At 37.2% G+C, this 27746-nt stretch overlaps 1 protein-coding gene across 4 annotated transcripts in view; it reads right to left on the reverse strand.

Annotated features, from left to right (window-relative positions):
* Nucleotides 1-27746, reverse strand: part of wwox (WW domain containing oxidoreductase) — a 1268497-nt gene that overhangs the window by 868391 nt on the left and 372360 nt on the right. For all 4 annotated transcript variants that reach the window (XM_039763360.1, XM_039763361.1, XM_039763363.1 and 1 more), the window contains exon 7: nucleotides 4110-4295. In XM_039763360.1, the coding sequence (XP_039619294.1) occupies nucleotides 4110-4295 (186 nt within the window). The remainder of the gene's footprint in view (nucleotides 1-4109; nucleotides 4296-27746) is intronic.

Consider the following 27746-nt stretch of genomic DNA (forward strand, 5'->3'; position numbering starts at 1 on the left):
TGCTAACAAAGTTAGAACTTATTGGTGGTGGTTGGATTATGACTGACTGGCCATATTTCCCTACTTATAGGTTGAACAGAAATTCTTCCCATATTGCTTTAAAGGTCTTTTCCAACTCTATATTTTGTGTAAATACTATGCTATCCCCGAAATTAAAAATTACCATGTTATGAGTGATTATAATATTAAAAAATGAATCGCAAAAAAAACATTTTAAAATTGGTCAGTTTTTAACTAAAGCTATCTTATAATGTCATGAACATCTCCAGATCAATATTAAGGGAAACTTAAGCAGAGTCTGAACAAAGTTTGAATTTATTGGGTGGGGGGATTATGAAGCTGACTGGCTATATCTCCCTAAATATATGTTGCACAGAAATGGTTCTCATATCGTTTTAAAGCACTTTTCCAGCTCTATATTTATATATAAATACTATGATATCCCCAAAATGTAAAATTACCATGTTATGAGTGATTACAACATTAAAAATTGAATAGCAAAAAAACTATATTTTAAAATTGGTCGATTTTTCACTACATCTAGCTTATAATGTCATGAACATCTCCAGAAAATTTGGTTTTAGATTTCTGAGTTGTTGCTGAGCTACCATTGCTCATAGGTGGCATCACATATTTCATATCACTAATGTGCCTTTATCATAGCAGCCATATTGACATGAAATAGTATGGCATGCACAGGTGTCACTAATGACAGTAATGAAATTTCTGTTCAATTTCAGTGTTACATAATTGGACCCTTAATTAATGTCATTACTTAAACCTGTGCTTACCATACTATTTCATGTCAAAATGGGGTGGAAGGAAGCATGCGCTGATAGTGTGTTGTCACACTCACCACACAACAAACCATCTGAACTGGGACCTGAATGCAGCGAGTGACACCTCAGCATCACATTGGAACAGTGTGTGTGTGTTTTTTTTAAACAGTGGCTAGAATGCCAATCCTGCCACCAACCCCCAATTTTTCCCTGTAAATTGGAGGACCTGCTTGCAGGGCTGAATACAGATTAGCGTCATATCCTGTCAAAATGGCTACTGTGAAAAGGGTCCATTCCAATGTGTCTAATAAACGCCAATGCTCCATCCTGCATTAATCAGAGGGGAGTGAGGTGTACAAATTGGTAAGAAGTAATCAATCAATAGCAGGTCCTGTCAATTACCTATTGGAGATGAAACCATTGTCTTTGCTGCTTCAGTATACATTTTCACAATATCTTCAGCAGCTCAATCAGAAATCTTATTGGGAACCTTTCAAATGTCATCTCAAGAAGATAACTTGTGCTTTACAAGATGTGCCTGAGACAGCAATACATGATTACACACATACGTACACACACACACACACACACACACATTCTCAAATCTGCTTAATTAAATCCAGGGGTGCAGAAGCCAACTGCCTATCATAGCTGCACTTGCTAGAAAGAGGGAAATAACCCTGGAAAGGGCTCTAGTCCAGTGGTGTCTAAATTGAACCCATTAGCAGGAATATACTGGAGTGCTGATTGCTACTTGATGCACGCTTCACACAGAAACAGGAAAGGTTGTCTGTTACAACTATTACAATGAAAATACACATAGCATTCCTGTGTTTGAATCTTGTGATTTCTTAATGGACTTTTACATCCGAGGAAGGGTAAGCTTTTTGCCTGGTACACTTTATAATACATGGCTTTAATGAAAGCTATTGTAATCACATTGTCAATTTTTCCTTGTAGACCTACATACAGTACCTTAATCTGACTAATGTACTCTATACAGACACCAGAAGATTAAACTTAATGTAAATCTGAAATGACAATGTATATAAGGATTTTATTTTTTATTTTTATTTCATATTAAAACTGGGGCATTTTTTAAGAAAAGATGGGGCAGAAAGGTTGGAAAATATAGTTTTAACAAATTGACTGCCAACTAGAACTTTGGAGAATTTTCTGCTGCATGTGCCAACTACTAGTTAACTCACATTTTTGAAAAAATATATTTTTAACATCATGATTTTATATTAACACCAGAAACAGATTTACCTATTGTCAGTGTGGCAGTCAATGTGTTAACTATTAAATCTAATTACGAGTAGAATTAGCAGGACAAGAAAATCACAAGTAATTATTACTGTATTAAATACATCACTTCCTCTTGAATAAGATTCTTATTGTGTCAACTTGTTACACCTCTGAAACACGTTTTGCCAGTAAGTATATCATTACTAATAATAATAATTACAAAGAAATACATGACTATGACAATTAGCTTGTGACTAAGTATATAATTAAACAAAAGTGTACTTAAAAACAGGCATATACAGTAATACCTCCTCGATCGCGGGGTTTGTGTTCCAGAACCCCCCGCGATAGGTGAAAAATCCGCGAAGTAGAAACCATATGTTTGTATGGTTATTTAAATATATTTTAAGCCCTTATAAACTCTCCCACATTGTTAACATTACTAGAGCCCTCTAGACATGAAATAACACCCTTTAGTCAAAAGTTTAAACTGTCCTCCATGACAAGACAGAGATGACAGTTCTTTCTCACAATTAAAAGAATATCTTCTCTTCAAAGGAGTGCCGTCAGGAGCAGAGAATGTCAGAGAGAGTGCTCGCTAAGAAAAGCAAACAATCAAAAAATCAATACGTGCTTTTAAGTATACAGAAGCACCGCGATAAAACGGCATTTTGTAGAGGAGCGTCTGTGTCCTCTGTGCAAACAGCCCTTCTGCTCACACTCCCTCCGTCAGGCAGAGAGTGAGACAGACAGAGAGAAGCAAACAATCTCAAGCACCGCGCAGGAAGCATATCTTATATCATTGAGGAGTTTTAGTTAATATGTAATACATGCTCTGATTGGGTAGCTTCTAAGCCATCCGCCAATAGCGTCCCTTGTATGAAATCAGGGCAAACAAACTGAGGAAGCATGTAACCTAAATTAAAAGACCCATTGTCCGCAGAAAGCCGCAAACCAGTGAAAAATCCGTGATATATATTTAGATGTGCTTACATTTAAAATCCACGATAGAGTGAAGCCGCGAAAGTCGAAGCGCGATATAGCGAGGGATTACTGTACTATGCTTAAAAATCCAACATAGTGTATAGTGTTTAAAACTAGATGTATATTAACTTCTAACAGGAAAATACCTTCTAAAATTCAATTACACCATATGTTTAACTTTAAAATCTCCAGTGAGTTGTTTAGGACCACTGTACCTTTCGAAAAAATTAGTTCTCATGAGTTTTAATGCCACATGGATTGATTCAGATTATCAAGAGATCTGCAAGAAGGTGGCAATTTTGTTATATGCTCAGTAAGTGTTCCGCTTTTGTTAGATTACAGCTTGTGGATTTTTATCAAGCCTAAAAGAAACTTAAATAAGTAAAGATACCATAAGCATTATTGACTATACAAAGGCACAGAGGATAAGATCATTTAATGGTTGTACTATTGTAAATATTTATATTACTGGATTATATGAGACAACTGCATTAGCAAAAGGGCACTTGTCACTGGTATGACATATGCATGAACAATAAATCAAATCATTTTATGGCAGCAGAAGTTAGAAGAATGTAAGATACACATTCTAGAAAGGAGCATAAAAATTGGTAATACTTTAATAATGTCTTATTCTACTGAACAGGACGGAAGAGTACTTTTGATTCACTTTTTCCTACAGTAATTAAATTAAACAATATAACAGAAAGGTAATAGATATATTAGATTTAGAAAATGAAGTGGAAAATGCAACAAGACATAAATAGTGACTAAATAATGAAGAAAAAAGGAAAAAGAAGGCTTTCTTCTGTTTACTGGATCACAACAAACTACTCAACACAATGAAAGGATCAGGCACATTGATTTAATTGTTCTACCTCTGAAGAAAGTGTTAAAGCTGAATAGGCAACAGTTCAGTCAGCATTCTATCACTTTTTCTATTCAACATACTATACAGTATGGTAAACATATACTCTCATAAAGAAAGCAGGACAGATGAAAGAGAAAACCTGCCATCACAGTGCTGATCTGTGCCCAGAAATAAAAAAGCACTGCTATATTACATTAAAAAAAAGAGTTTAGTTTAATCACACAAACCTGTGCGACTCTGAAGACACCATAATAACCCGTGCAGGAGCAGAACGGCGCAGCACATCCTGAAGTAGATGGACAAGGTAGAAGTGACCAAGATGACAGATTTGGAAAGTTGATTCCAGACCATCTTCTGTCAGATGCCAAGTCTGACCAATCACAGCTGCATTACAAATAAGCACGTGCAGGGGCCTGTTCAAAAAAAGACCAACATAAGAAAATAGTTTTAAATATAAAGAGCTAAGCACAATGATGCAAAAGGAAAACAAGTGACACAATTAAAGAAATTGGGAGTACTGCTGGGAACTGTTCAAACGAACGTGGGCATTGAATCATAATCAATACAAAGCTTTCAAAAAATAGTTGTGAAGGTAATAAAGACATACACTTTTTGAGATGACGGAATGAATTTCCCATTAATTAAAGGATTTGAGAAAAAAGACTTGGATAACTGCATTCAATACTTTATTAATGGATGAAATATACTGAAGAAAACTAAAGGATGCTTAGATTAGCATCCCATATACAATGGGAGATGGAACAAAGGTGGTATAAAACTAACACTACATACCAAAATCACAACAATGGTCAAAGGTTTAGGAAGATTTTTCTGTATTATGACCTAGATGATTGCCATTATATAAAAAAAAAAATTACTCTCTGAATCATGGGGCTCTTGAACGAATGACAGGCCATCAGTACATGGGCAGAAGCTGGAAGTGCTGCTGTGTTGCGAAACACTACAATTATATAAAAAATACAAACAAGTCTACATCAGAATTTGAGTTCTGGAAAGGCCAAAACTAACCTCTATTAACATGTCACTTTGTTGAAGCATTTTCTAAGGAGAACTGGGCTTACACAGAGTAGTGAGACACTTAACTAGGCCAATCTGAATTTAATCTAATTTCCTCAGGTTTCTGTTAGTTCTGGAACTATATCAAGGCTGTTGTTCCAGACAATCATTCACATCAACCAATGAGTTCCATCCACCAGTTTAAAATCTCAATTCAGCGCATCCAAATGTATAAATAAAACAGCTGTCAGCGTTTAAACAAATTTCAGCACCCAGAATTCCTTCTGTACATTAGTGTAATTGTTTGTTTGATCATTGAACAGTCCCACATTGCTATTTTTTAGAAGCCTGCAAAATATTGAGGAGCTTAATAGCTTGTGTTCCTACTGACTGTATGTTATACAGTGTGACCACTAGGGAGTGTTGCAGCACCCCATTCCCTAGACACAACCACCACAAGTACAATAAAAAAAATTATCTTAAAAAGGCTTTGACAGTGATTTAAACACAATACAACTGTTCTCTTTTTCTCTCTCTTTCCATTGCTCCGGGCAAGCGTTGTTCAACTTCTACCCAACTCCAGCTTGCCTGGAGGAGGTTGAACACATTCTTTTATGCTGGACCTGGGAGTACTTCCGGTGCCCAATGGAAGCAGTTCTGGGTCAAACAGAAGTCCCTGTAGCACCTCCTGGCACCACAGAACCTACAAACCTACAATACCCAGTAGTGTCGACCAGGGAGGCTGCCACCTAGTGTGTCAGGGTAGCATGTAATCCCAGTCAGGGTGCTGTACCCTAGGGCACTTACAACAGTCATATTTATGAAAAGCTTTGCTAAATAATAAACTCCTGCAAAATGACAATATGAGTATTGACATTTGTGTTAGAAGTTTTTCAACACTTAATGAAACACAGCAAAATACATTTTTTCTAATACATTTACTGTACTTTCTGAAGACATGCAAAAACTAAGGTAAGTTTGACAGATTTCTCAAGAGTTCACCCAAAGGAAAGTCATGACCATGTAGAAATGACATAGGATATTATGGGAACCTCCAAACAATTTGAACAGTAATGACAAGTAGTTAATTTCAGAAAAGTTTCTGTAGTTAATTACAGCACAATAACCTATAAAGACAGTCATTTATGCATTCACTTCTAAGTTGATTATTCAGTTTACAGCAAGAGGAGGCCAGTGCCTATCTTAGCTGAACAAGGTACAAAGCAGGAACCAGTTTTAGGTGTTGGCATGTCTCTGCTCAGAAATTCACTAAAGGCATGGCCCTTTATAAGCTGCTCCTTTTTCCTGAAATGGCAACAGCAGAACTCAAACTCGGGGTCTGTGAAATATGGAGTTGCCCTTTGTCTCTGTACCAAACTTCTCCTTTAGTTCAACTGTAAAAGCTGCTGTTTTGGGATTTGGAGGGAAAGATTTCATAGCCATTTATTGAAAAGAAAGAGGTGAGCCCAGCACAGATGTTTGTCAGTTGACATTTGGCAGCTTGGCTGCAACTGTCCTATTGAGCCTGCTCAACAGAGTGGGAAGCAGTGAGGCTGAGAAACTAAGAGAGGGAGCATACTCTGTTTCACATGAAACCCTCTGTGTGGGCAGAAGGAATGTAAAATGGAGAGGGACAGGATTCCTGAGCAATTTCCAGTTCATTATATGACAAACTAACATACACGCACACACATCACCTTACACTGGACTGTTTTAAAGTTAATAATTCTATTTATAGAGAGCATTCCCAAGCTCCTACATTTTATCAAATATGCCCTAGGCTTTGAAGCTCCAACAGTAATCACTGCATCACTAGACCAAGAAGCAAAACTAAAACAAAACTGGATGTCATTATGAACAATGCTGCACATCCTCTCTTTGACACACTAACACTGAGTACATTCAGCAAACAAATTATTCAGCAAGAAACACTACTGGGACTTCGTAATACCAACAGCAAAACACCTGCATAATGCCTCACTGTGCCCAACAAGTCAGACGTTTTCCTTCTTTAGAAAATCTTTCTTTTTAGTCCTTCTGGTATGTGTTCAAATCATACTGTGTGTGTGTTTATGTATTTATTTACAGTATCTCTCTCTTTATGCATTGATTATGCATTTATAATGTTCTATCCAAAATTATAGTAATAGGATTGCAACAAAAACAAGATCAATGGGAAAGATGTAACATCTTTCTAAGAAATACAGTATATATTTATATAGTTGCATTAATAAGGACTTTACATATTATGATACTGCATCTATTAAGTCATGAGGCTTGAGGGAAGGACTGGTGCTAACCTCATGGCGCACCCATCTACATTTGCACTTTGTGGTATATGGCTGGCCATTCATCCCGGCCAATACCCCCAGGCCGCCAGATGGAGCCCTCCCTGCAGCATGGAGGTACCCCGAATGCCAGCAGGGAATCTTGGACAATGGAGTCTTTATGCACAGCCCTGCTGGATACCATGGGGGCTGCTAGAGGACGCTGCAAGGAGGAACAAGGATTATTTTCCCTACAGCCCGTAAGTACGTCCCAGTTACATGGACAGAAGAAATGACAAACTTCCAGGTTGAAGAAAAGGAGTTTTCACCTGGCCCGATAATCACATGGACTGAGGGATCAGAAGCAATTCCGGGTCACGGACTATAAAGGACTGTGGGAGATCCCAGACGGAGGAGCTGAGTTGGGTGGCAGGGTGACAATGCGTCTGGGTGTGGAGGATTGTTTATTGTATTGATTATTGTATATTTATGAGTATAGTGGAGTGGAGGGTGCTTTGTGCACTTCATTATTGGAATAAAGTAAATTATTGGACTTTTATCTGGTGTCTGGAGTCTGACAGAGGGTTCAAGGGGACGACAGCGACCCCTATCTGTCACAACTTGAACAAATCTTTAGTGCATACTATATATTAGAATCTTTTTTAAGACTTCATAAAATTATCTAGCACAATACAACTTAATGCACTTAAAATTGATATCCCAAAATAAACAAGACTTTGGAACTTTGTTTGAAAGAATATTTTACTTTTATACTTTTTAAATTAGATAAAGTAATTTTAAAAATTAAAGAAATATCTGAACTAAGAAAAGATGATTACAAATAAATAACACAACACATGCATTGTTGGCTTTGATCCCCAATTTAAATGTGTGAAGTTTTTTATTAGATGCTTTTGTTCCTAAAAAACATAAACCGGTAAAATAAAATAATTTGCTGGTTAACACCTAAAACAGAACATGTTTTTTTTTTTTTTTTAGTTTTAGTATCCTTTATCATTTTCTATATAATTATTAACAGACATGTTTGCTCCTGCAATAGCAATTACTCTAATACAAATAGCTTTGCTGTACAAATGGATTTAGTTAATAATTATAAATTTTATCAGGCTGATCCATCAACAGTACAAAAACAAAGCAAAACAAATCTTCAGAGCAACTTTTTCTTACTTTACAGCACAACCCAAACAATGAACTTCGAAGAACATTTTACCCTCAACTGAATCCAGTGGCGTAGTGTAGTGGGGGCGGCCCGCCCCGGGCGGCACTTTTAGGGGGCAGCAAAGAATTACTGTATGTTTTAGTCTTTTAAATTGAAATACCTAAATAAGGGGGCGGCAAAATTTTTCTCCGCCCCGGGCGGATGACACCCACGGTACGCCACTGACTGAATCCTTAACAAGATGATAGAGCAAAGTGCATTGATTTAACGCATGAAATACCAAATTTTGTAAAGTTTAGGTACCTATGTGAGGTATCTCTGCTACAGTACATGCCTTATGTCTTGACTCTAAATTAGCTTTAAGATACACTAAAATCCCATTTAAATTTGGAATGTGCCCAGACTTCAGCAATAGTTGTGAGATGTCCGCATATCTTTAACTGCAAAAGAAGACCCAGGAGGTGGATAGATACTACTACTAAAAATAAATACATAATAGCAAGGTTTTGTTTAAAAATGTTTGTATTAGATTTCATTTGTCATGCCTGAATATCTACATGCTTGCTATACGCAGCATTCTACATTTAGTGTACTTAAACTCTTATCATTGTCATGGTCAAGGATGAATGAATACATATATTTTTTTTATTTATTCCCTGAGGTTCAAGAGCAGTTCTACTTCAGAAGAGTTAAATTCTAAAAGTCATGAAGGACAACAGAACTGTGTTGGAAAAGCTGACCTCTGTTCTCATTAGAAAGCAGCAACACTCACAATCTGTTAAATGCTTTTGACAAAGTACACAGTTTTAGCACAACAGGCAGCTTTGAGGTCAATTAGTTTAAGATTTTTGTTTTATTTGAACAGATGGATTGAGTTCTATTTGTATATACATTACGCAAAATGAAGGGCTTTGTGTTGTTTCAGATTTCATTGCTCTACAGGGTTTATTAAGGGCCTGTAGTCTGTATAAATTGCAATAAGATCCGAGATACCAATAGCAGCACTCCAGTGGGCTTCAAATGACTCCACAGCCGCAGAACAATCAAAGTACACCCCACCAATTTTTAATTTCTTTTATTAAAATTAATTATAAGGACCACAGGCAATTTGTGTACCCTGTGTTTAAGGCTGCCTGTACAATTAATTAAAAACTGGATGCTGGAAAATGAATCTATAAATTGTTATGCCTAACTATAATGAGCCATCTTGCTCCATTAAGGAGAGTTTTAGATTCACCAATAGGTTTTAGTGGTAGCAGCATACATTAAAACTACTATTATCCAGCTCACGAACTTCAACTGATAGATAAATCACTTCCTCGCTCTATGGGGAGGACTGGCGGCAAATCAGGCCCAGTTAAAAAACATTCCAGTGATTGGCGGGTTTCACGCCAGAAAAACTGCTAACCTATACATAAGAAAGCTTTGACAAAATGAGAAAAACAGCTCTCTGCCTTTCAACAGTAACCTGCAATCCAAAACCTTGTCTCCTCCAAGGCAAAAATACGCAAAGACAACATTTCCCTGTAGAAATAGCCAAGGACTAGGAGCCAGGAAATCCAGATTTCAAGTCCAATCTTAAGTGCTGATTTACAGTGCAACCTTGGGCAAGTCACTCTGGAGATGTGATGAAATAACGCAGAAGCAGAAATGCTCAGTTACAGTTTCAGTCAGCTCAGAATGTTAAAAATCCATATTAGAATCAAAGTCATAAAAACAAAAAAAAAAATAAATATATATATATATATGTGGGGTAGGATTCCTGATGATTAATAAAATGCACAGTAGATTCTGAATCAATGAGGTTGGTCCCTAAAGAAGTCACACAGAGAATCAATTAGTACCACAGAATTAATTATCTTCATAATATTAGTCTTACTGGTATAAATTAAAGCTTGAAACAAAAAAATCTCTTTTATAACAATTCGGAAAACAAGCAAGCATGATTTTAGAAAAGTCCCAGGTTTTAATTTGATTTTGTATCTCCTATAAACATTTCCATTTTAAGCTTGATTGATTTTTTATTTGACTGAAGAGTATATGCATGTGGCTTATAAAACATTTGCACTTTGGCCAAAAAAGTCAAAGTGACAATTTCTGCAGCCAAAATTCAACCTTCTCTGGCTTCTATTTCATATTAAACTTCCAATATGAATTCTAAACCAGTTCCTGAATATAACTTAACTCGTGCCTGATTAGGCTCTCTAGCCACCACATTTAATTAAGATCACTATACATTTGGCTGACACCTTTATGGAAACCTACAAGCTCAGATACAGTATAATTGTTTAATTACTTTTTTTTTTTAATTGAAGCAAAGTCAAATTAGTTTAGATAGAACATTTGTTTTTTTTTCCCTGAGGGAAATTTGGCATTTTACAAAAGCCCTTTAAACAAATAAATACATAAATAGGTACAGTTAGTCCGTAATTATTTGAACAGTGATACAATTTTCATAATTTTTGGCTCTGTACACCACCACAATGAATTTGAATAGACTAGTCATTATGTGATTAAAGTGTAGACTTTCAGCTTTAATTTAAGGGGTATGCCAAAAATATCGTATGAGCTGTTTAGGAATGTTAGCCATTTATCTGCATAGCCCCCCAATTTCCAGGGGCTCAAAAGTAATATCCCCAAGATTATTTTATATGCATTTGAATTTCAGCTTGGTTGTGGTATGGCATTTCCACATTCTCCTTGTGTCCGCAAGGGTTTTGCCCTGGGCTTTCCAGTTTTCTTTTGCATCCCAAAAATGTAAATGTTCAGTTGATTAACGATTGAAAACTTGCACTTTATGAAAAAGAGTCGATGTGTTCTGGACTGTGCCCTGTGATAGACTGTGGGAATTCAGGTATTTATACAAAAATGTATACATCCAAGTACATTGTAATTAATGATAACCTACAGTTAAACTGATAGATTCTGTTATCATACAAACGTCTTAAAGGGTGTAGAATGCATTTTTATTTATACTGTGTACTTGCTTTCATTTGGATTTGGTGATTATTTCTTATCACTAATTGTTTATGCTTTTGGGGTGACATTTTATGTCATTTTTTATCACAATTACCACTATTTTATGCATCATTGAATGGCTGCAGCCATATTGTTGCTAGCAACAAGCTCGTGTTGCTATCACATGATGGCTGGAAGTCACAGCACCTGACGTCACCAACCCAACAACATTTAGGATAGTGATGCAGTATGTGAGGCATCCAAGCTTTTGGATTTGTGACAAAACCTTGCGTATAGTAAATAACAAAAAACCTTTAGGAAGTTAGGACTTTTCGTTTTGGTATGTTGGTTTTGTTTGACATTGTGGTTTTTTAACTACTACTATTTCTTTATCTTCTGGCCCTGCTTCAAACCACTGCCTATGTGGCTTGCCATCTGCAGCTGTATTGGTACTTAAGCTTATATCCTTAAATAGTAAACCTGTTGGTTATAAAATTTGGCTACACCACTAAAATAAATTGTGATTACTACCTTTAGGATAGCCATAAATTATGTCATCTGAGCTTTACATAATATATGGTTAAAAAGTAAAAAATGAAAAATCTCATCTCAAAAAATGGTTCCAACTTGCTTCCTGCTGGTGATAAAGACAGCAGATGTGTGTAAATAATTTTGAAGTTTGTTCAAAAGGGAAAAAAATTACTTTTATTATTAATATTATTATTAATAATAATATTTTTTTGTAAAGCCATCTGCAGACATTAACACATATTTGGGTATATAGCATAAAAATTCAAATGTTTGAGCAAACCCGTACTTAAAAAAAAATTTCAAAAATGGATTATGAACTAAAAATAAAAATATAATAATTTGGCAAGGAACCAGTTGGCAAATACATTTTTAAAAATAAGGTATAAATAACTTTACCTGTAAAAACAAGAAATGTTATGCCTTTAAGTATAATAACTGTACCTTTATCAGTTTTTTTATATAAAAAGCAAACAGAAATTAATATATCAACTAAAGAAAGACACTAGGTTTGGTACAGCCTTGGATACAAATAGACAGACAACCTTTAAACCCTTCACCAATTACCCCAATATTGTAATCCTAGAGGCCACACACAGAGCAACTAGGACCTTTATCATGATGACTGAAACCACAAAATGCCTCCCCCTTTATATAAATTAAATGGCTTCTGAAAAGATGTTAAATAAAAGTCAATTTCTAATGAAGGCTCTAATCAAGAAAAAAAAACACAGAATTAAATTCCTTGATTGTATAAACCCCAGAAACAACACCTGAATGATTTTTATAGTCTCAGAAAATCCGTGAAAAGTCTGTTTGTAACAACATTTATTTAGGATTATTCAGAAACATTTTGCGAACTTAAAAATGCTATTATTGAACTTGGCCATTTTTTGACTGTCTGCAATGTATTTATTTCAAGAATAAAATTTGCTGGAACTACCAAGTTTTCTGAAAAGTAGAGCTGCTGTTTGATTAAAAAATTTTATTATTATTAAATGAGCAATTAAAACTTTAAAACACAATTAACTGCAATTTATCGTTTTATCAACAAGCATATTAATATTTTCTATAAAACACAAATACGTCAGTGACTAATTTCTAATACAAAATAGCTTAATAATTGATTGTCTATGCATATTAAATTATTACAGTTAGTTTGTTGCATAGTTCTGTGTAACAGAAACAACGCCCAATGACTACAAAACATCCCCCCACCCAACCTTCTGGGGGTTGCTATAATATTAGAGAAAACCAATACATATGGCTTGAACTGCTACGTTACAAGACAACATACCAAAAGCACTTACAATTACATAAATAATTATTAATAAAACAGAAACATGAAATCATGGTTCAGTGCACAATCAGCACTATTACAGGTTGGGCTTAACTGCGTAATACGCGACTCAACTCCATGGGTGTTGTCTAGAGAGCAGCAGTCATTTATTAGATTGAAAATATGTATAGATTAGGCTTTTAAATATCAAATAAAGACTGAAAATTCTTCTAAATGTGTTTCTGATAGGGGTATTTATTTAGACGTTTTAAATTGCACATTGTCATAGAATATAATGTTTATGAATCTTTAGAACATCCTCAAAATGAGACTAACTGAGTAAGCGGCACAACCTCTCGTCCATGCTTTGGTCTTGTCACGTCTGGATTACTGCAACTCTCTACTAGCAGGAGGACTCACACGTGCCATCAAGTTACTGCAGATGGTCCAAAATGCAGGGGCCCATCTTGTACTCAAGTCTGCTAGCAAACAGTACCTGATGATGCTTCCTCTGTGGGGTATTGTGGGGCATCAAAGCTCAATCCAGACTCTTTTCATATTGGAGCTGCTCATCTCTATCTGGACTGCTGACTCCCTCTATGTCTTTAAGAAGGGATTGAAAAACCTACTTTTCTGTGAATATCTGTCAAATTGTTAATGAATTTTTTTGCTCTGTGGATATCTGTCATAGTTAATTGATATTTTTTTCATTATGCTAGCTTTATAGCTCATTTGTGGTGATAAACTTTGTCCTGATACAATTCAAAACAGTCCCTAGACTGATGTTACTCAATTATGTTGATCTCCTTTGCATGCTGCTTTGGATAAAAGCATCTACTAAGCAAATGAACAAAAATGTAAAAAAAAAAAAATTACTAACCATCTTAACCTTCAGTGTAAATGAATGGAAATATTAGCATGATCAATTTGTACTGATGACTGCATAGTTTTATTGGTTACAGTAGAATACAGGCTAATGTAGTATACAGGAGCTATTATACAATTAATTAAACAACAACAACATAAAAGGCCTGCTTCGGGGAAGGTCTGTATAATGAATCATGTGATTCCGCTCTGTGTTTTTTCAGGGCAGTTATCCCCCCAAGTCCAAGCAGAAAAGTTCAATGCCAAGTATATTCGTTGCAAGGGACAGGGTTGAGCTACTAACATTCTGACACCCACTCAGACCTCTACCTCGACAGCCTTTTATGTTTCATGGGCGGACTTGCATTAGCAGACATAATTGTGTGTAGTGTTTTGCTCTAGATGTTCTATTAAAAATTCCCGGAGGTTACATTCCTAGAGCACCCGCAAAATGTGAAAAATCATGAATTTTGGATGTACAGTGAACCCTCGTTTATCGCGGTTAATCCGTTTCCATACTCTACCGTGATAAATGAATTTTCGCGAAGTAGGATTCTTTATTTATAAATCAAATATTTTCGCAGTTAGAGTATCGAAAACCTGTTTACGACCTTCTAAATAAGTTTTTTAACATTATTAGAGCCCTCTAGACATGAAACAACACCCTTTAGTCACCATTACACTTGTATTACTCAATATATTAGACAAAATAAGAGAAAATAAGACATATTAGACGCTACAAATATATTACTAGGCGCACTTGCCTTTTAAGGCAACCGACTTTTATCTTCAATTATTGTGCGCTCCATGTGTACATCAGGCATGTAAGTGTAGAGAATGAGAACATCAAAGTGTCCATTCATAACATCTTTTTTTTTTTATCCCCTCGAGTGCCTGTCCAAAGTCGTACAATGTCAGCCCGAATCTGTACCGCTAAAGACGGAGTTTCATGCACTAAATAAGCTATAGATGAGAATAAGCAAGCACCATCTCCCCTGATATTTACTACGCGGTGAGGCATTTGTACTCCATCAACATTAATTATTTCCAGAGACATAATTTTTTCTATTTTTCCAGCGCATCGCGCACAAAAGCAAGGGAACGATGAGAGCACCAGAACTCTGCTCACATCGCGTCGCTTCGTACCTCAAGCCACAAGTAGTAAGTCTGTAATAAGCGGAATACCACTACGCTTTGCACTCATGGGACGGAAGGACAATCCCGAACGCTTTTCTATAGTAGATTATTGTACTGTACATTTAATTGCACACAACCACTAACCTATGAAGGCACGACCTCAGTAGGAGAGTCTTCAGAGGTGGTACAGTATCTTCAGCAGGTGCGTTGTTGTCTTCTTCCGCTAAAGAAGTACTAGGAGTAGGCAGTGGGTGTCTGGGTCTGCGGCTGAAGATCATCTTGATAGGCAGTTGCTGGCGCTGTCTTTTCACATGCGTGAGGAGGCTTTTGTAGGGTATTGCCATCTTTAATCATATACAAGAGTTTCACCTTCTTCTGGATAGTAAGCATCTTCCTCCGGCGCTTAGTTTTATTCTCAGAAGGCTTAGAAAAAGCAGCACGATTAGGAGCCATCGTAGGGCTTAGATAAAAATTCTCAGAAAGCGCATGCGTAGTGACGTAAGCGTTTATGAGAAAAAAATCACGATAGAGTGAAGCTGCGAAAGTCGAAGCGCGATATAGCGAGGGATTACTGTAGTTAAAAACAATGCCTAATTTTATAGTTTAAACCCTAAATATGCCCCCAAAACACTTTAATTTAATTTCAAACTCAGCTTAATACATTACCTAAAAAAAGAATGTAAAGGTAAACCCGTATACTGCACAGTACTGTACTGCTATGTCTCCCACAGTGCTAGAATGTAAAATACCGATGTTACCGCTATATGTACTGTAATTCATGCAAGCGTGTTTTCATCGCCAGAAGCTTAGAAGGTGCAGGGCCTTTCGGCGGCATCTTGGAGCTTTATCTCTTAAACTGCCACACACTTGGGGGTTAATGCATCCCTGGACGCCAAATACTTTTTTGTTGCACTTTAAGTAAACGTCACAATTCACAAAGAAAAATGTAAATTTTAATGGAACACTTTTTTCATGCAAAGAACATCACAATTACTACAACACTAATCATTTTACAAACTGCTAATGAACTGTAAAACTATTTTAAAAACTACTGGAAGAATATGTACAAGGTGTAACTGATGCCATGGATGAAATCACTGAGCCAACTGCGCTTGAACTGGCTGCACGCAAGCACACAGAGGTAAGGGCTGATGCTGGCAGGCTATAGTGCAGCAGCTCAACCCCAGAGACAGTCAGGCTGCAGTACTGCATGGCGTCATGCTTGGGTCACAGAATTGCATAGAATCACAGGAGATTGTAAAGACAGGAACTTTATTCAAACATCAAACAAACACGTCTCAGTACGCAGTTAGTTATCGATTAAAAGAATAGGCAAACATAATAGGGGAGCACAACGGGAGCAGGCCCACAACAGGAGCAGAGGATGTCTGGGGGAGGAGAGAGAAACAAAGCAGTTAGCCAAAAAGGACACATGCTGTTCAGGCTTTTAAGTATGTGTAGTGTCGCGCGAGAAGCATATCACGCGACACAGCAGCCGCAAGTAAGCCCAGCAAGTAAGGAAGCAATGTGAAGGTAGTCTATCAGCATTTTTAAGAGGGTTTTTTTGAAGAATATTGAGCTGGGAGTGCATCACAGTCAATCAGCAGCAAGGAGAAATGAATAACGCTGTAGTGGTATGGTGCCGCTAAGATTCACACCGTCGAGAAGGTGGTGATTTATTTATTTTTATGGTGGAGATTCCAGGGACCCAGCCTTGGACGGACCCGCACACACTCACAAACAGAGACAAAAACAAAGAAAACCAGTAATCAAACAGCAAATAAAGAATGTAATGACAACAAATGAAATAAATGAAAACAACGATACCATCCTGTTCCCCTTATGGTGTTTACACATTAAATACAACAAAGCACAAACGAAACACACAGAGTAAATCATGAAAAACGTTCATGAAAAATGGCAACGGAAGAAATGTAATGATGAAAATAGATAGTCCAGAGATCCGCACGTTGAATGGAAATGTAAAGATAGTCCTACCACTAGTTCCTGAAATGGTGAAGACTGTTGGACGGGTTCAGGAGCGCTCCTTTCTTTGCAGGATGGCCATGAATCCACTTACATTCCTCATGTGCACAGGCAGATGGCAGACAATCCAGACGCACGAAATGATCCAGGACAAGATGAATAAGTACAGGTAACCCAACAGAAGGCATGCAGACAGGAACTTGTAACACAAATTACAAAAACTTTTTTTTTGCTTTTGGTCACCGGCCCCCTTTTTAAAAGCCGCGCTGACATCCTTTAAACCCCAAAAGGATCCCTCAGCAGAAGACCAATCAGAGCCACTGCAGGGACTGCTGGGAGTTGCAGTTTCAAATTCTATTGGCTACTTTCACCATCCCAAGTCGCGTTTTCCAATACAGTTGCTTCCTGCTCTCTCTACAGTGCAGTATTGACACGATAAAATCCATAAAAATTCTGGGTAATATATGCGGTTTCTGCTAATAATTATCAGATAGGTTCTAAAGAAAAATCCACAAATGACTGAGGCTGTGAACTCTGAACCGCGACTTTGCGGGGTTCTACTGTACTCCAAATAATTCATTTCCCCAGTAGCACTCCATGGCCACATGGCTTTGCTTCATACCTACACTCCCAAAATGAGTACCACTGTCCCCCCCATTTTTCACCCAAATACTTATATATAGTATATGGGTTTTACCAACTTTTTAAGCACAAGTCATAAGTCTTAATAAGAACTGAGATGTTATGCATTCTAAGAAGCTTAACTTATAGATAGATAGATAGATAGATAGATAGATAGATAGATAGATAGATAGATAGATAGATAGATAGATAGATAGATAGATAGATAGATAGATAGATAGATAGATAGATAGATAGATAGATAGATAGATAGATACTTTATTAATCCCAAGGGGAAATTCACAAAATATTGCACAGAATCACAGGAGATTGTAAAGACAGGAACTTTATTCAAACATCAAACAAACACGTCTCAGTACGCAGTTAGTTATCGATTAAAAGAATAGGCAAATATAATAGGGGAGCACAACGGGAGCAGGATCCGCAACAGGAGCAGAGGATGTCTGGGGGATGAGAGAGAAACAAAGCAGTTAGCCAAAAAGGACACATGCTGTTCAGGCTTTTAAGTATGTGTAGTGTCACGCAAGAAGCATATCACGCGACACAGCAGCCGCAAGTAAGCCCAGCAAGTAAGGGAGCAATGTGAAGGTAGTCTATCAGCATATATAGTGCAAAATATTTCAAATGAGTGCAATTTAAGTTTAATTAAAACATACATTTGTAGAATTGTTTCACTGGAACTAGTATTATTAAGTTGTCATGTTGCTGTATAAGGCATTATAATATAGAATTTACCAATCTGAACACTCCTTAGCATGTGCATATATTAAACAAAAACCTTAGTCTTTATTAAGTAAAATAATTGTATCCCTCTAAGGGAAGTATTAAAAAACATTTCTCAGATGATTCATTTCCACTTAACCCTAATACTGAAAAATACATGAGATACATTTTTAACTGTCCTTCACCAATTTCATTACTTTTTATAATACAGCATATAAAAAAGAACATGCACAACCCACCCAAAAAAATATTTAAAAGTAAAATAAAGCACAGGCACAGGCAGCTATGCATAGCTAAACTGAAGCTGAATCTGTAAAGTGAGGGTTCATGCAGATTAATATCTATTATACTATATCCATACCCTTTAATAAAATTAAACATCAAAGTTTTTGACACAAATGAACAATCACACTTCAGTATAAAAACAGTGTATGTTTCTTACATCATGGAAAGGCATATCTCCATAAGACCTGTATCTTTTCTTAACTGTGCAGATTCTTTTAAATGTGGACCCTCAGTTTAATGTCTAATTTTCTTTTATTCTGACCTTGAACAGCACTTAGGTTATATAGCCCATACTTCATTCTGTATCGTGCTACTATATCCGTTCTACTAAGGAGTCTTCCTCGCTCACTGACTTAACTACTACACTTTGTCTCTGGTGGTAGGTTAAATAGAAATGCAAGTGAGAGAAGTGGCAGTTAAATCAGTGTAATATTAAAATGTTCAAAATATTAATATTAAACAAAGTTTTATCCCAAAGGGAGGGCATATCAAGATGTGGCAATCCAAACCATACAACCTGGCATTACTAGATGTTCAGTCACACAGGAGATGTAATTCTTACGTTGCGCTTCTGCTTCTGCACATGTTCCTCAGTCAGGATGGTGATGGAACAGCCATAATCAGTTTATTGACGGATCTTATTATGCTTATTTAAGTGTGGTATGGTCATCCTATCTCCTAAGGCAGTGTGCTGCTCCTTATCCTAGTCTCAGTTTTTTCTGTCTTCAAAAGGTTTTGCCTTTCAAAGCTCACAAAACTAAATTACGCTCCTGACATCAGAAGTGGGACAAGCTGTGGAGAAATATGTTTGTGTAGCTTTGCACTCAGGACCTTTGGGAATTATAGTGCTTGTAAAACCATAAACTGGTTCTTATCTGTTAACAGTGCATAGCTAAGCAACACTCCACATAGCAGCATTCCAGAAACTCTGGACTTACAGTCCACTTTCACTTAAAATAATGATCTAAACATTCAAGCAACTCTTAGCAGAATACAAAAGCAAATATAAACAAGGTAAAACTTGCTATTATAACATAGCAGGGTGTTTGAAAATAAAAAAAATTAATAAAGTGTCTTTTCAAAGTCCTCAAGTTATATTTTAAGTCACTTTAAGAAAAGGTCTGCTCCTTTCTCCCTACAGCATTCATTGGAACAATGAAGTGTAAATGACAATCACTGTTAGAGTGTACTCTGTGTAAAGTTGTATGTAAGCGTGCAAGTCTGTTTAGCAGTTATTACAAATGTGTGCCTCTAAAATTGTGGGGATTCTGGTATTTATGCAAAAAGATATACATCTGAGTACATTGTAATTATTGATAACCTACAGTTTAACTATTTTCACACTGCACTGAGTCTAGTGAGACTGTATAATACATCCAGTGACTTGCATCCAACACGTTAAAAGGAATTATTGAACTCCGCTTTTAAGCAAATTGAAATTACATTATGCAGCAGTGATTATATGAAAAAGAAACTGGTCCAGATCCTATGATAAAGTACAGTTACACACTGTTTGCTATTATAAAAACTGATTATGTCCTTGTTAGTGCCTGATAGGAAAGTAGTGAACTGGACCAGGCTAAATGACATAGGCTTAACACTAATTCCTCCACATTCCTTTTTATCTACATTAACTTTGTGACTTAAAAGAAAATCAACAAATAAAAGGGCACCTCGGGAATGATATATAAAAACTATGAATTAACCACATAAATATTTTAAATAATGACAATTAAATAGAATTTGGGCTTTGTGTTTGCAATCCAAATAAACATGCAAACAACTAAAGATGGGCTAACTGACATGTTTTATTTCAAGAGCAAGAAGAACCTAGTTAAGTAGGTCTCCAATTCAATAAAACTTAACTACAAGGTGTAATAGGCTTATATTACTGTACTGTATAATCTTCCGTGAAATTATTATTTTAAAACATGGCAGATTAATCCTCACTTCCAAACAGGCCATGGATTAGCATTATGCAGTTCAGGTACTCATTCCTCTATTGTTGCATCACTGTTCAAATGAAAACTCCATGTGTGTTACTGTTTAAGTCAGTGGGTAACTGATGTTATGTACTATTTGAAATCAGAAAAAATCTAATTCTGACTTAGAGGATCTATTCAAAACATTTTAAAACCTGGCAGGATCTAATCAAAAATATTTTAGAATAAGCATTTATATTAGGGGAAAAGGATTGTCTTCCCTCTTTTCTACTCTTGAAGTTTTACTGTGACTGTTGATCTTCCTCTCTTTCTCATGGGTGGGGGTTGAACTGAATTTAGTTTTGTTAAGTGTCTATGACTTGTTTGTATAGAATGTTACTTGCTTTTAATAAATTCAAAAAAAAGTTTAAAAACAAAATAAAAATTTTGATAAATGGAAGTTGGGTGGAAGGGCATTTCCTACTGCAGTTAGCTGATTACTAAGTGTAGGACATACTGGTTTAAGTCATCACAGTTGTGATGGATGGCTGGGGATCCTGCCTGGACGGGACGCCCTTTATAAGAGAAGACCAGGGGAATGGGCATACTACCAGGAGTACCTCCCTCGGGACACAAGAGGGCAGCCCCCTTGGTTTACATCAGGGCCACAGATTTGGAGCTCAGAAGCTCAATCCGCTGGGGGTCTGTGACCATCTCCAGGGGGCACCTGGACAGCTCCAGAGTCTGGGCATGCAGCACTTCTGCCACACCCGGAGGTGCTGCCGGATGTTAATCAAGAGACACCTGGAGCACTTCCAGGTGCACTATAAAGGAGGCCACCCTCTCCATTCAGAAGCCAGAGTTGGGTGGAGAAGGATGAGGCTGCGAGTGAGGAGTGGAGACGGCAGAAGAAAAGAGTATTTTGTCTGCTGGAGCACTGTGTTGTGTGCGGGACCTTATTGTTAGAATAAAACGTGTGTTATTCTGGACATTTTGAGTCCGTGTCTGTCTGTGTCCGGGCTGATCTTCTACACCTTCTAACCTAATAAGAAAAAAATCAGCAACCCTGTGCAGCAGTTCGGTAAGGCACCTCAGTCCTTATCTTAGGATAAATGAATACTATTTTATTGAACAATTTCAAAGAGATGAAGTAAGCAGTAGAATCAAACCATGATGTACGTAAACTCTCTCAGAAATAGAGTACAGAGCATTACTTTCCCCGTAATAATAAAACATTATCTATCAACAAAGAAGTTAAATGAAGGTAGTATTTTTTTTAACAATTCTGCAGTGAAATTAGTAAATCACATTATTGCAGGGTATCCCAACATAATTTCTTTGTTTTACATCAATTAATAAAACAACTCCATCAGTAGATTTTGGTTTGAGTGACATAAGGCTTTAGATAAACAGAACAGACAAATTGTTATATGTCTAGCTAAAAAAAGTCAGCTTGTTCAAAGGATGAAAAGAAAAAACAAGTTTTATCCAAGTGCATGTTTTTCCCTCACCTACAGTATAATTTTATTGCAATGAGAAAGCACATTTAAACAGTTATTATACTGGTGTCCCTAATTCTCCAGCCACTTCAGATGGTTAGGCCACAGGTCAAACTATAAACATAAAACACAGAATAATCTTCAAAAATACAATAAAAGCATTTTATAAGATAAATAAGTTACAAAGCCACTTGCTTAAAAAGCATTTTAACCAAAGGGGCAACAGGGAAAGAAAATGCAATTATTATTTAAGTTTATTGTTTTGGCTTAACACTTGTGTGTGGGTCTGAGGTGTAACACCACAATTTAGACTGCAAATATACAAAAACAGTATAGAGTATGACATCGTAGGAGTGCCCTCCAGTGCAGGTATGATAATATTGATTTTAAACAAATAGAGCACTGACATGAGAAAAATGGGCATCACCCCAAACCATGTTGAGGACAGTAGAGAGTGGAGGAAAGAGATTCAGGAGGAACTGGCCAACCTATGACCATTAAATTGGTTATGATAACTTAGATAGATACAGAATGCATTTAACTTACAAAATACATAAATGTGAACAGATGTATCAGTATGTACAAAATGCTGCACTAAGACAAGGTCTTAGGTGAGCAATCAGGTACATGATTTAGCAAATCAGCTCAAGGGCAACATTTGTCTACCAATTATGTGGAGTTTCCGAAAGTCAACAGAAATCTGCAGTTGCTTGCAATACCTTATGATGGACTGCTAATATCATTGAGGTTTTTGTAGCACTCCAGCTATTGTGGATGCCTCCAAAAAAAACAGAACAAATCCAGCTGTTCAGTCCTTGAATAAGCTAAGGAAAAATGTGAAAGCAATCCAGGTTGTGATTTTTAGCAGCACTTAGAATAGCAATAAGACAAATGTATATAGCACAGAAAAATATATTAACAAAGATTTAGGAGAAAACAGTGAGGACAGAGACTGAGAGAAAAGTGGGCAGAAATACTGAGTTGGCCATGCCAGGAAAAGTTGCTGAGTCCCCTGTTTATGTTGGAAAGTGTACTACCACTAAAAAGGTGACAGCATAATAGATGTTCAGTCAAAGGATAGAAGTGTGATATCTCGCCCAATACAACACATGGCAGTAGGGAATCCCTGAGCCTTTTAATATAGTTTTCTCTTATACTGGGCAGGTGATCAGGAGCTTTCTGGAACTTTAATTTAGGTCTCATTTAGAAGTTTAAGAAAGGCATATCCAGGAGATCCAATGAACCTAAAAGTGGTTCCTGGCCAGGGCTTATAAACCCCTTCTGGGTAAACCTTAACTGAGTAAGAAGTTAAGGACAAGCACTTGATGAGTGGGAGGAAGAAAAGCAAAGGTAGGATAGAAAGTAGGTGAGAAAACAAGATAAAGCCAAGCTATAATACTATTTAGTAAGCAAGTGGGACAGCCATGCTCCTCTACAGGATGGACAAAAGTAGGAGAATGTTGCACACGTACATTACCTGAGTGACCCGACATTTGCGCGATAGACATATGAGCGCCGACAAAATAGCGCCCATTAAAATGCGGTGTCAAAATCGTCAAAATTCCTTTTCTTCTTGTGGTTCCTGTCATACATTCTGAAGTATCAAAACATTTCTTTTAAACTTGAAACACTCGTACTGTGCTTACTTTTGGTATCGTCGCTATTTTTCTTCTGACTATCGTTTCTTGCTTTTAAAGAAGGTTAAAGTGTTTTTTCTTTACATTTTGTAGGTTTAACATTTTACATCACAATGATGCAAGAAATAATTTGCTTTCCGAAATACCACAATAAAGTATTTGCAAACAATATGCACGTGTTGTCGCCAGGCGAGGTGACGCAATAAAACAATGTACAGTACTATCATCACAAGATCGAATCTGTCACCCCGCTCCATTCCAGTACATGATCCAGGAGTATAAGCAGCAATAACTCTTTCACCGACTGGCAGAAAATTTCTGACGCACCAGCCGTTGAAAAACACTGATCTAGGCAGAGATTCAAAACCAGTCTGTCAAAGAACAGCCCGGAAAAGGTTAACAATGGAGCAGAAACACTGTGGTTTATTTGGGGAAACCAGGGAACAAAACAACATGCGGGAGATGATACAAACGTACATGAAAACTAGGGAGTTAAACTGTTCAAACATGTTGCACAAACACTTCACAAAGTGCACAGGCAGCTAGTTATAAAGCGTGATGTTTAACCAGCTGCAACTCGAGCTTTTGCTTCTGACTGCTAGATGGCTATATGGTAGATATAACATTTGTCCTTTTTCATGTAACGTTATATTGTCAAAGCTGCTTTGTGACAATACTTGTTTAAAGCACTATATAAAATGACATGTCAGCACCATGTAAAGTCAAAACTAATTTCCTCACACACCACAGATCTATAGCGATATTTTCTGTTTGAAGTTGCCTCCCTAACTCAATAGAGTGCAGCTGCAGTCAGGTCAGTTTTAGGCCTCGGCCAGATTAAGAAACCTGAGACCTTCTGAGGCCCATAAGATGAGGACCCTTTAACTCCACCCACTTTTAAAAACCCAGTGTTAGCTGTACACTTTAATGCTAAATGTACTATTATAGTAATGATGGCAAACTGAAAGTGTGTGCAAAAAATATTTAATATAAATAAAGTTTCACCAGGATAAACTACCGTGCTAATGTAATAAACTTCTGTTCGTACTTGCTGTGAGATCGCAGGCCATCCTCAATGGGTACGCAAAGCCGCTCGGCTAACAGAGAAGGTCTTAGCTGGGCTACTGAAACGACTACTTTACACCTCTTCATGCTTCTAAGGGTGAGTGCTTCATTCCTCTAGAGCATCAACTCCGCCACAATTAATGCATCATTAATATAAATATTAAAATGTTATTCACCAATAATAATACAGTACTAATCATATAACACAGAGAGGACCACAAAGACAGTACTGTAAAAAGCTCCTAAAAGTCCAGTGCGTGGTATTGCATATTTTGACTGTTTACACAAATTATATGATTTATTCGATTCAGAGACTATAAGAATATGTAGTGTTAATCGTAGCTGAGTGCAGCATATAATTTATTCTTCTTCATCTTCTTCCTTAGCATTTCCCATTTTTATATGGGGTCAACCTTCTGATTACCAGTGCAGATCCTTAGCCACAGAGTCATTACTCTGTTGAGTGCAGCATATAACTAACGTATTAAAAAGTGCAGTCTCATGAAGGAGACATGGCAAACGGAGATATAAAACCTATACTATAAAATACAAAATGTTAAGATTTTTCTGTTCAGTTTATTTTTAATATATAGTATGACACCAAAACAACTCATTCAGATGCAGAACTGAGAGACCTCGCTAAATTAGAAGTTTAATAAATACTGAATACACATTTGAGTGCAGGAACTAAAGGGAATTGAAATCATCATGAGGGGTGTGTAATATAGGCGACAGTTCATCAGCGAAACAGGGAAATGGCTCCAGAAGGGGGCATCAATTTATGGATCTCATAGCATCTGAAGTGTTCAGATCTGTCCGAGGCCTAAAACTGTCCTGACTGCAGCTGGACACTTCTCCGCTGTCTGATGTCACAGGTTCCTGTTGCCAGATCAGCACAGCAAAATCGGCAAAACATCAGCACCAGGTTTTTATTAGTCATTAAACTTTATCTATGGCCAGGTGACTTTGTAGTTAAGCTTAATACATAATAACATGAGTTTACTGTACAGCTTACCTTGTAAATAAGCAAATGTCTCTGTCTGAGCCAGAAATGACAGAAGTGAATGCCAAACTAGTGCTTCATTGTAAGGGTCTTAGTTTGTTTCCTCAGTTCGAGGATCTCCTCTCTAACAGACATGTTTTCATCAAGCACTAGGTCAACAACTGCCTCTCCCAAACCCCTGGTCTTTAAAGTGGAATGATAAAATTGTTCAGCTCAAATCAAACAACGCAGGAACCACTCTGTGTCAGATCCTGGCTTGCAAAAATCCTCATTTTTAAAATGCCGGTTACAAATTTGGATATGAGGACTAACCATAAGGCAATCTCTTTACAGGTATCCGCATGGGAGAGAAAGTACCCTGTTGTACTTACAAGCAGCTCGACATAAAGGTGCACAACAATGTTGAGCTATTGAGTTATCTGTACAATGAAATGTACATGGCAGCACGGTGGCGGTAGCGCTGCTGCCTCGCAGTTAGGAGACCTGGGTTCGCTTCCCGGGTCCTCCCTGCATGGAGTTTGCATGTTCTCCCCGTGTCTGCGTGGGTTTCCTCCAGGGCGCTCCAGTTTCCTCCCACAGTTCTAAGACATGCCGGTTAGGTGGTTTGGCGATTCTAAATTGGCCCTAGTGTGCACTTGGTGTGTGGGTGTGTTTGTGTGTGTCCTGCGGTGAGTTGGCACCCTGCCCAGGATTGGTTCCTGCCTTGTGCCCTGTGTTGGCTGGGATTGGCTCCAGCAGACCCCTATGACCCTGTGTTCGGATTCAGCGGGTTGGAAAATGGATGCATGGATGGATGAAATGTACGTTCTTGCCACTAAGAAAAAAATTCACAAAGGAAGGGACTGAGGAGGCTGATATATCACCAAAAGTACGTCAGCACTACCATGCGCATACAGCCTATTACTAAATTGTGATAGTTTTATTTTCAAAATATGTATTAAAAAATATTGTTCATATCAGTGCACTCAGTATACTGCCCTGGCCTACCTATACTTCAGTCTGAGTGAAATATAATGCTCGTGCACGTGACTGCCGCCCCTCCCAGACTCCTCCCAGAATTACAACCCCTTTGAATATGCAAATGAATATAAACAGCCCCTTATGTTTTGCGTTCGGTGAAAAGACAATGGTAAAAGCAGGGGGGAAAAAGAAGAAATGTCAATGAATACCAAGTAGAGGCAAGGAAAAACATACTGTTATTTTAAGCAGTGATAAAAACAACAAAAGGAAGTTGATTAACAGAGTGGCGGAGAAATTCAAAAGTTCAAATTCAGAAAGTCGCAAAGTACCCGAAATAAATAAGAATGGTCAGATATTAAAGTCGCCTTGATAAGGTGAGTCGTAGCCCACAGTCTGAGGGTCACATGAAAGCGTATTAGGGTACAGAGAAAAGAAAAACAAAATAAGGACACAGTTGAAAAAAATTTCCAAATGTCAACTTTAATCTTGAAACTTCCACTTTAATCATGTAGTTTATTTTGTCATTAAAGTAGAACGTCATAAACTTCATCTTAAAATCATTTTCTTTACTAGGTTCTCAGATCTCAATGTAACTAAAGTAGCACGTTAAATGCTTTGTATTCTATGTGTTCTTTTATGTGCTCTGTGTGTGTGAATCACTACATGCTTCTTAAACGGGCTTTCTCTTCCACTGACAGGACATAGACTATATTACATTAATGACATTACTGAACAATTTAAATATTAAGATCTGTACTTGATTTTTTCAAAATGATAGGAATTAAAACATTTATTAAACATGGGGACACGGTGGCGCAGTATTAGCGATGAGCTGGCACCCTGTCCAGAGATTGTTCCTGCCTCCCGCAAGATGCTTGTTGTGCCGTGCATAACCTGCAATAAAATAATTTA

This window comes from Polypterus senegalus, chromosome 9 (genome assembly GCF_016835505.1).
Source record: "Polypterus senegalus isolate Bchr_013 chromosome 9, ASM1683550v1, whole genome shotgun sequence".
Lineage (NCBI taxonomy): Eukaryota > Metazoa > Chordata > Cladistia > Polypteriformes > Polypteridae > Polypterus > Polypterus senegalus.